General features: G+C 45.2%; 1 protein-coding gene across 4 annotated transcripts in view; it reads left to right on the forward strand.

The window, feature by feature from the left end:
- Nucleotides 1-10,950, forward strand: part of MYRIP (myosin VIIA and Rab interacting protein) — a 372,103-nt gene that overhangs the window by 282,718 nt on the left and 78,435 nt on the right. For all 4 annotated transcript variants that reach the window (XM_003794483.2, XM_012808014.1, XM_012808015.1 and 1 more), the window contains 3 exons: nucleotides 3,636-3,733; nucleotides 3,949-4,029; nucleotides 7,301-7,444. In XM_003794483.2, the coding sequence (XP_003794531.1) occupies nucleotides 3,636-3,733; nucleotides 3,949-4,029; nucleotides 7,301-7,444 (323 nt within the window). The remainder of the gene's footprint in view (nucleotides 1-3,635; nucleotides 3,734-3,948; nucleotides 4,030-7,300; nucleotides 7,445-10,950) is intronic.

Genomic DNA, 10,950 nt, shown 5'->3' on the forward strand with positions numbered 1-10,950 from the left:
CCCGCGAAGGCCCAGATAGAACAAAAAGTAGAAAAATGGAGAAGTTGTGCTCCCTCTTCTAGAGCTGAGGCACCCATCATATTTGGCCTTCAAACATCAGAGCTTCTAATCCTTGGGCTTTCAGACTCCAGGGCTTAAAACCAATGGTTTCCTCATTTCACAGAACTTCAAACTTGTGCTGAATTACTCTACCTGCTCGTTTGGGTCTCCAGCCTGCACACAGCATATCATGGGACTTCTTGGCCTCTGTGATCACCTGAGCCAATTCTCACAGCAAATCTCCTCTTATGCATCTATGTCTATATCTATCTATCTATAACTGTATCTGTATCTATCCTCTTACTGGTTATGTTTCTCTGGAGAACCCTGACTAATGCAGGTGTCCTCTGCCCTCTGTTTACCACCCAGCACCATACGGCCTCAGGATGATACTGAACCTGAAATGTGTACCCTTGATTTTATCCCAGAGTTCTAGACTCAGATATCTAATAATTGGCCATTGGCACCTGGAGATCCTATAGAATTCTCACCTTGAGCATGTCCTAACCGAGGTCCTCAGCCACTTAGGTCCAACAGCAAAAGTTATCTTTCCTTCAGTTCTTCTCCCCGCTTCCACCCAGCCATTCAAGTGCCTGTCAGCTCCATTTCCAATGTTATCTTTTTCTTTTCATGATCTGTGCATCTCTCTGTTCAAAAGTCTCCTGTATTATTGTTAATTTTGGTGATCATCTGTATAAGTCAAGGTTCTCCAATAGGAGATACATATGTATATATGTACACACATACACACACACAGAGAGATTCATTTTAAGGAAATTGGCTCTTGCAATTATGGAACTCAGCAGGCCTGAAATCTATAGGGTAGGGCAACAGGGTAGAACTCAGGAAGAATTGATGCTGCAGTCCTGAGGCTGGATTTCTACTCTGGGAACTCTCAGTTTTTTCTCTAAGGCCTTTCAACTGATTAGATGAGACCCACCCACATTGTCAAGGGTAACCCTCACGTAAAGTCAATTTATTGCAGAGGTCAACCCCTTCTACAAAATACCTTCACAGGAATTAGTGTGAGTTTAGTCTTTGATAACTGGGTACTATAGCCTTGCCATGTTGACATAAAACTAACCATCCCACCGTCTAACTGGTCTTTTGAACTGTAGCCACTTGACTTTTTAACTTTCTTCCATACCCCCACCAGTTTTTCTCTTAGAAACACTGACCAGAGCCTTCAGTTTTCAGCCAGTGTTCCACATCACTGTCATCCAAGAATCATGAATAAACGTGGCATCCAAAGCTGTCCTGGGTGTGGCCCCAGGTGTTACTGTCCAGGGACTTGGACTTGGAGACTGTCCCTGGCATGGGGGTAGTTAGGTGCACCGCTTAGTGGTTACTTACGTGCCGAATCACCCAGTAGCTTGGAAAGCACATGAGAGCATGGGCTTAGCCTGTCCAACAGAGCCGGCACACAGGAGGTCCTCAGTAAACATTTATAGGGTTCAACAAAAATGGGTGAAACTCTTCTGTGAAAAATGCACCAATGGCTATCTTGAAAAAGAGAAATGAGAGACACAGTCTCCCTCTAAGGAGCACTTAGCATGATGACAACTTAGATTTTATGGGTTCTAGTTATCAAAACATTGGGAAAACTGTGTTCAGTTTTCCTGGCAGTGTGCAGAGCCCTGGGCCAGGCTGCCTCCATGCGGCTCCATCATGACTGTCATAGCCTCCCTGCCAGGGACTCATCTGTGGACTAGATCACTTTGACCTTAACTTGGTTGGTTTTAGATTTTATTATGTTTTCCAAATGCCACTTTCTGTCCACAGTTGCACCTTTAGGAGTTTAAGAAACTTGAATTTTTTTTTAATTGAGTGATTAATTAACAAATTGATACTACATATATTTTCACCCTGTCTCATCCCACATAGAATTTTGGCACCTTACAGGAGATTTGCATATGTTACAGAATATGATTAGAGATTATAAATGGAAATAAGAGGTTGAAATAGGGGGAAAGAGGACCCAGGCACCCAACCCCTGCATATGTATGTTCCTAGATCTGATGTGAGTTGGATCTCTGGAGCAAATTAAGAGAGGGATAATCGAAACTCTCACAAGTAAGAAGCTAAAATATAGTAGCTCAAGGGAAGCAAAACTCTTCTAAGCACTTAGTTCCAAAAAGAATTTTGTCACCTGGGGAAGTCCTTTGACCTGGGAATATTTTCTCTCATTTTTTGCCATATGCATAAGAAGAGAGAGAGAAGGAGAACACCTTCATGAAAAATAAGATAGCACTGTTTCAAAAGCATGTTGGCTTGTATTCATCTCAGTTGTGTGGTTAATAGCAAGGGTTTGGGAAACAGAGAACTGAATTCAGATATTAAACTTACTGTCTTGCTGTTGAACTTTAGCAAGTTATTTAAAGGCTCTATGCCTCAAATTTGCCATTAGTAAAATGCTACGTCTTTACTGGATTGTTATCAGAATTGTGATCATGGATGTGAACTTCTTGGCCTACAGCCTCTGTGAGGTTGGCCAATGGTGCTGTTATTGATATTGGCTTGTAATCTAAAAAATCTTCCATAGATTTTGTATTTGCAAATTATAGGCACATCCCAGTTCCCACAGGACATTTAATAACTTTTATTCCCATTATCGCAATGATATATGCACAAAAGAAAACATAATCTTTACCTGAGAAAGTGGATAAAGATCCGTTCTTTCCTTACATTAAGCTCTCTTGTTCAGTCATCTTTAATCCACTCGATGTGGTTAAACCAAAGCTTAGTGTTGGATCCAACAGTGAATACAATCAAAATGAACTGTGAGATGGAGACTTTACCTCCTTCATATGGATGGCATTAGAAAATGTTCTTCTCAGTAAAGTATCTCAAGAATGGAAGAAAAAGTATCCAATGTTCACAGCCCTACTTTGAAACTAATTCATAGCATTTATAGGAATGTCATAACCTAATTATAGCCTAGAATATGGGAAGGGGGTGGGAGGGGGAGGTGAGGGGGTGGATAGGGCGAGGGAGGGTGATTGGTGGGGTCACCTCTATGGGTTATCTTACAAGGGTACAAGTGGATCTTTCTAAAAGCAAAGTATGAATGTTTTAACTCAATAACTGAGAAAATGACAAGAAGGTTATGTTAACCAGTTTGATGAGAGTATTTCAAAATGTATATGAAAACAGCACACTGTATCCCATGATTGCATTAATGTACACAGTTATGCCATAAGAAATAAAAAAAATGAACTGTGGGAAGGGATCAAGGGATGGGCCCCTTTTGGCTGCATGAAAGCAAGCCCAGACACCCAGGGAGGGGCAGAAGAGGTCTGAGAATTTTTTAGAGGAGGAACCCTTAGGCCAGCCTTGGAGTCCCCAGGGACTGGCTCATTTATGGGGCCAGAGAACAGAGGAGGAGAAATGAAGAGAGAGGTGGCAGCAGCAGAATGAGGCACAGGAGGAGGAATGAGGCAGTGTGAAGGGTGGAGGGACTCATGTGCCACCAAAGCAGTTTGTGGCCTACTAACCAGGAGTCCCTGATGGATTTAAGTAGAGGAGCTCAGAGTGGAACAATCATCTTACTGATCATTCCCTTTTATAAAGTGCTCTGTGTTCTGTTTCCTGTCTAGGACATAGTGTGATGGACACCTTGGCGGTGGCCCTGCGGGTGGCTGAAGAAGCCATCGAAGAAGCAATTTCCAAAGCAGAAGCCTATGGGGACAGCCTGGTAGGGCCTCTCCTGCCCCTCTCTGTGGGGAGGTATGGGTTAGGGTCCAGGCCACCAGGAGAAAGTACAGGTTGTAGGGAAATCAGTGTCCCAACAGCCTGGACTAGAGCAGTGCCAGACCTCCATCTGCATTTGTGGGTGAGACTCCACAAGAAAGTGATTGCCAAGCCCTGCCCTCCCACCCAGAGCACCTGGTCATTCTGTTCCCTCTGCAGGACAAGCAGAATGAGGCCAGTTACCTGCGGGACCACAAGGAGGAGCTAACTGAGGAGCTGGCCACAGCGATCTTGCAGAAGGTAGGTGGGCCCCAGGGACCTGAATAAACTGCAGACCAAAATGGGGACTGTCCCCTGCATGGCGTTTTATCACACTCACCTGTGTACTCTGGAAGCCAGCACAGAGGGACTGCACTGCACTGCAAATCCTAAGCAGTGTGAGTGTGGTCGCCTTTGGGGACTGAGCTAGTGGGTGGGGAATCAGGAGCTCTCAGCACCAAGCAGGCTGCTCTATGGCTTTGTTTCCTGGGCTGTGTGTGTGTGTGTGTGTGTGTGTGTGTGTAACTGGGTCCCCTCCCCACAATTCCCAGATAATCTCTTGCTGAATGAGCTTTGCAGTCACCCCTGCCAACTCCATGCCCTAAGCTCTCCCTGACACAATATACCAGTTAATTACTGCTGCAACACCAACCACCCCAAGACTCTGTGGCTTTAAACAAAGATCTTTCTCTCTTCCACACCAATTCTCAGACATGAACTGAGAATTAAAGTTCAATCCCCTTTTGATTACTACCTGGCATCAGTGCAGATCCCACAAGTTAAGGGCTCAGTCCCACAAGACTTCCCCTACTTCAGATGTCAGCACAAGTCTCAGGTACCCCCAAGTCACCACACTTCTGTCTGGGATACAACAAATTCAGGAGTTCCATGCCCCAGACCCTCAGGTTCGATAACCTGCCAGAACTACTCATGGAACTGAGGCAAGTGCCTTGATCACCAGTTTAATATTGATAACTAAAAAATGACTGGAAACTGGAAAGGAGGGTCACACTCAGTTGAAGTTCATTAAGCCAAAGTCTGAGAATGTATCTGGGAAGGGCACAGACCACAAAAGCATCAGTGTTCTGGGCTCTCTGCACCAGGATCTGGAAATAAGTATTTAAGAGAGGGCCACGGAAAGGAGGGAACAGGGGTGGGTTGCCAGTAAGGCAAACAGTCACACTCAGGGCTCCCATTGATGCTTGTTAAATCTACATTTCATGTAAGACAAGGTAACTCAAAAGGGAGCAGAGGGAGAAAGTAATTATGGAGTCTGCTCAGGGTGGGCAGAGGCGTGACTCATCACCTCTGTCCTGGGCCTGCATCTGCCGAGATAAGCTTGTAATCAATATTGTCAGTATGAAACTCAAGATCAAGAACTTATTTACCTTGCAGTCCTGAGGTTAGGCTTGGCACGTACTTTTTTTTTTTTTTTGCAGTTTTTGGCTGGGCCTGGGTTTGACCCACCACCTCCAGGATATGGGGCTGGTGCCCTACTCCTTTGAGCCACAGGTGCCGCCCTGGCACATACTTGTTTTATAGGGGATATATATCTGACAAGTTCAGGGCTAACAAAGCATTTCCCATAAGTAAGCTGTGAGGAAAGCCATCTGCAGAGGCAGAAGACCTTTGCCATCATGGGAACCTGTCTCACGCGTGTAGTCATGACACAGAGTCGTGAAACAACAGCTGCTCATCTGGGGGAGAGGAGGGAAATGCCTTGTGGAGTTTCCAGACTTGATCTCTCCTTGGGCATAATGAGTTTTAGAGGTCCCGAGATTTTATTTTTCCTTCACAATATAAAGGGTATGAATGAACATCCCGGTTGAGAGAGATACGTGGGACAGCAGGGTCTGGGGACAGGGTGTGCGGAGCTTCCTTGCCCTCTTGGTGTGGGCCAAGAGGAAGCACTCTGTGCCTCGTTGCTATGGAGTGTTCATGGGGGTGTCACTAAGTAGACATGACTGATTTGGTGATCGGGCACCTGGCTGAGCTCGCTCTCCAGTCCCTCTCCTCTCCACAGAGGTCAGGGGCTGGAGCTGAAAGTTACAACTCCCTAATCATATACCATACTTGGTTTTTCTGGCAACTAGCCTTCATCCTGAGGTTATCTAAAGACCCCACCTTCAATCACTTCATTGGTATAACAAAGACTATCCTATCACTCAGACAACTTCCAAGGTTTTTGAAGCTCTGTAAACTTGGATCAATGACCAAATACAGATGCTCCTGAATGGGGTTGCATTGACATAGTAGTCCTTTCCTAAGCAGAAAATATTGTCAGTTGAGATGCACTTAATACACCTAACCTCCACCTAATACATCATAGCTTATTCCAGCCTGTCTTAAACATGCTCTGAACACTTAACAGCCTGCAGCTGGGCAAAATCATCTAACGCAAGACTATTTTTTAATAAAGAGTGGATACCTCATGTACTTTATTCCACCCTGCACTGAATGCAAATTGCTTTCCCACCATCAAAAAATCCAGTGTTGAAAAAAAACAGACATCTTTTTTGGTCACCATATTTCATGTCTCATCCACATGCCAGGTACACTCACCCCATCCAAAAAACCCCAAATGTCTGATTTAGTCATCGTTCAAAATACATTTGATCCAAATCTAGCTCTTTTCCAGCTAGAGATCTGTGAACTAAGTAAACCAACCCTCTCTCCCTACATCTCCAACCTATAATGTTGGAAGAGAAACAGGAAAGCAGAGCTAACCCCACTCACCTGCAGAGAGGAGGCATGGGAGGCATAGGAGGCCACTGGTCCCCAGAAATTCTGCAGTGCGGTGGCAGACATGGCCAGGTCCCCACCCTGCTGGGTGGATGTGCCATGATCAGGCCCCAGGGCTATCCCTGGGCGTGGCATCTCAGTTTGCTGTTCTCCTTGACTCAGCCTTGCTTTTCATCATCCCGTGTGGCATTGAAGATATGCCCATCCTGGTGGCTCAGCAGTTTTTTGGCTACTCCTTGCCTATAAGAAGTTGAGAGCCCAGAGATCTCTGTACAGATTGACTCACTAAATCCAAATGACTATCCCAACCTGGCAAGTGGTGCCAATGAGCTGGAGCTGAAGGCATTTCCTGATGACTGTGGGTATCTTCCCCCTTGGTGGGTCTTCCAGATGCTTCCTAAAGTCAGGACTTATAGCCAGAGACTCTGAGTTCGAGATCCAGCCCTACCATGTATGAACTGTGTGGTCTTAACTGATCAGTTCTCTGAATCTGTTTTCCATTTGTGAAATAAGGAGAATTATAGAATGTGCCTTGTGGAATTAGATGAGTCTGAAACATGCCAGGCACTTAATAAATGGAGGAAGCTGTTAATATAACAGACATTCAGATACTTATAATGTTCAAGGCTGTGGTTGTGCTGTTATACCATAAAGCAGATCCAAAAATAAGTTCATACTCTTTTCAAATTAAGTTTTTTGAGTGGTTGAAAAAAATTGCAAAGATGGTCCCAGTTACTCCACATGGCATCTGGAGGCCTCTCCAGTAAAGTGCTCCCTTTGTCCTCCACAGATCATAAGAAAACAGAAGAGCAAAAGCGAGCAGCAAACGGAAGAAGAGCCAGCGTGGCCACAGCCCCAGAGCTGCAGCGTGAAGGCAGCAGATGAGGGGACCACAGTCCCCCCAGGAGGCTGCAGGGCTTCTGCCACCCTCTGGGTGAGTCCCAGGGCAGTGCTGGCCCAGCCTTCTCACACATGCCCTCCTCATGTGCTGACCAGAGCTGTTCCCCCATATGAATTTGGTGCCACGTTAAGCATCTTTATGTGCCCACTGGCCAGCATAAAGAAGTCTAAGAGGGAGAGACATTGAGAGAGAGTGAGCGTGAGTGAGAGCCAGGAAGGGTGATAGAGGAACTGAGACACTAAGAGAAAGGAAAAATGCAACTGATTATCGGGAATACAGAGGAAGGTCTTTACAAACAGACAAATTTAGGAAAATAAAGATGTCAGTGGGTTGCATTTGTTTATTCATTCTGAAAAGAGTTGTGCTGAATCCTGTGGGGGCGAGGACAGCTTATGGAAAGTCACGTGTCTCCTTACAACCTAGAGACCAGAGACACTCTGGTCTGTATGTCAATGATGTGGAACAGTGGGCTCTTGTACAGGTCAGGACAGTGGGCGCTGCAGTGATTACAGGCTGCAGAGTGTTCCCCTTTCAGCAGCAGGACAGCAGGACGTCTTATCCATGCTCCTCAGCCAAGCACTGGCCAAAAGCAGCTTAAAACACCAATGACCCTGCCCAGGGGAATCTCTTGCATGGTTCATAGATAAGGAAAGAACTCAGTTCACCTAGGATGCAGGCCGGGCCCTGGGATGATTTCACAGAAAAAGACATTTAGAGGTACAATCTAGAGCAGTGATTTTCAACGGTGTACCATGGCACACTGGTGTGCTGTGAGATGACTTTAGGTGTGCCATGAAAATTTTTTAAGATTTATTAATTAAACTATATATTTTACTCTTCTTTTTTTTTGACTGACATAATTTAAGTGTGCCGCAGAAGTTTATAGGTTCAAGTGTGCCATGAGGGAAAAAAAAGATTTAAAACCACTGATCTAGAGTCTCCCAGAATTTCCATTTGGTTTGCTAAAATGAATTATCTCTCCAGATTTAATTTTCTTGTCAGAAAGTCTGTCTTGCCAAGTGCCTGCCGCCTGTACAACTTAACTAATGGCTACAGTTTTGACATCCATGTAGAGAGAACTTAGGCATTTCTTACCTTTTCTTTCCTAATAATAGAATATTATTTATCTAAAGATTTTGATATAGAAATAGGTTTAATGGAAGCCCCTCCTCAATTCTAATGTGTCTTTTGAATTTCTGGTATACACCACTTTGTAAGATATCTCCACCTTCCCTGTGCTTACTTCCACCTTTGTGGGAGGTGGGAGGAGAGAACCATGAGACTGTAGTTTGGGAAAGCCCTGTAGAGGGTACTGATGCACCCACCCCTCCTAGCATGACCTGTAACCATCCCGGTGACATGCTTGGTGGGGGGTAGGAGGGTTCTCTACAGAAGGGACAAGATCATCACTCACCATATATTACTGCAAACTTCACCATTAACTTGGACATTTGATCGGGGAGGTCCCCTCTTGTCCTCTCCCTCTAAGTTCTCACCATCTCATGATTTGCAATATGTAAATTGCATATTTCTGGCAACAACATCAGACAAGAAAAAGTACATACTTTATCTTCCTCTATCCAGATTTACGCTCACAGGGAGCTGACCCAAGCAAAACAGCCTGAATCAGGGAATCAAGAGAAATCCATTATGCATCCAGCTGGGTCCTGGGCACAATCTTCCCCTGTGAGCAGACAGTATTCTTAGCCCCTTCATGATAATCAGTGTTCACATACATTCTGGATTTTCCACAACTCAGCATTGAGTGTGTGGTAGGGCCATGGCCGAATGATGACAGAATTAGTTGCTTTGTAGGGATTTAGTCAAGGCATGGACTTGAATCCTTCCCTTCTGGTTCCCAGGATACCTGGGAAGGACGGGATCCACAGCCTCATAACTGACCATTTTTAGCTCCTACTTTGTTTTAAAGACAAGCACAGTGGTTAGAGCTTTTAGAAAACACCATCTGGATGGAGAGTTCACAAATTTCTTGTAAGTTCAAGGTCACTTACAGCCCTTGATGGTAAGAATGTGCTGAGTCGTGATTAACTGGCTCTTGTAGAAAGTCCCCCATACCAAGTTGTATCTGTTCTAGGGACAAAGTGGAGAACTTGAGTTACTTCTCCATCTCCGTTGGCTGCAGCCATCCATATTTAACAGAGGAAGAGGCCAAACTGAAGTAACCCACAGACCCCCACATACTGACCATCCCTGGAAGATAAGCCTCAGATACCCTAAGGGAGATGATCTGGACCTTCTTCATGCCGGACCTCTACCCTCTTTTCCTCCCCTCCTTCTTTTGTTCTTGTTCTGCTGCCCTCTCCTCCTGCCTTCACACCTCCATTTGGGGTGACTCCCTCTGTCTTGACCCCTGAAGGCACTTACCTGATTTCCCTTGGCTAGGGCCACCGGCCTTTCCCCTCTCACCAGCACCATAGCAGGGCCAACCTGGGATTCTCAAGGGGTGTCATATCTGGTAAATGAGGGCCAGCTTTCTCAAATGCTCCCCACAATGTGGCTGGACACACCACCCACCTGTGTAGGCTGAGCTGATGCCTTCTCTGGCCCCGGTCCCCAGTGATAAAAGAGCCTGTGCTAGGAAAGTGAACCAGAATTTCGTTCCACTGGCCCAGAACTCAAAGCCACCCTGTGGCACACCTCCAGGAGCCCCTGGACGGAATGCTCATGGTGCCCCTGGGGCTGAGCAGCATTATGGTCATGGCTCTGGCTGCTGCTGAAGTCCATGTGGTTCATGAACAGAACCCATGTCTGCCCATCATGTTATTTCTTTTGCTCCTCACAGCCAGGTGGAGATGCAGGTATTATTAGACCTATTTTATAGATGAAAATCTGAGGCTAAAGCATTGATGTAACTTGCCTAAGATCACACAGCTAGGTGTGAGGCCAGGACTTGAATATCTCTTTCCTGTTCCAAAGCTCTTGATCGTGCTTCTTCCTTTATAAAATGAGGTTAGACTCAGTGATCACTTGGGTCCCTTCAAGCTCAGTTCTAGGGCTTTACTGTCCCATACGGTGGCCGCAAGTGACTATTTAATTTAAATTCAATAACATTTAAATTCCAGTTCTTTAATCACACTGACCATGTTTTATTTTTTTATTTTTTATTTATTTCAGATTAATATGAGGGAACAAACAATTAGGTTATAATGTTTGCATTTGTTAGCTAGAGTCCTGGTCATAATTGTGTCCTGTAACCAGGAGGCGTGCCATATCCCCTTACACTGTGCCCATTAAGTGGGAGCATACCCAACCTCCCTCCTGCCCTCTCCCCCCACCTTGCCCCTTCTTAAATTGAATTAGTTTTCTCTTAATTGAATTATTTTTCTCTTAGGGTGTGTATTAGTTAATCTACGGGATTCACATTAGTATTGAGTGGATACTTGTTTTTCCATTTTTCTGATACTTTATTAAGAAGAATGTGTTTGGCTCTCTCGCCTCTTTCTGCCTTCCTTGTCTCTCCACACACACACACACACACACACACACACACACCCCCCACTTTCCCCTCGCTCTTCTCT

Source organism: Otolemur garnettii, unplaced genomic scaffold (assembly GCF_000181295.1).
Source record: "Otolemur garnettii isolate 467f Iridium unplaced genomic scaffold, OtoGar3 scaffold00082, whole genome shotgun sequence".
NCBI lineage: Eukaryota > Metazoa > Chordata > Mammalia > Primates > Galagidae > Otolemur > Otolemur garnettii.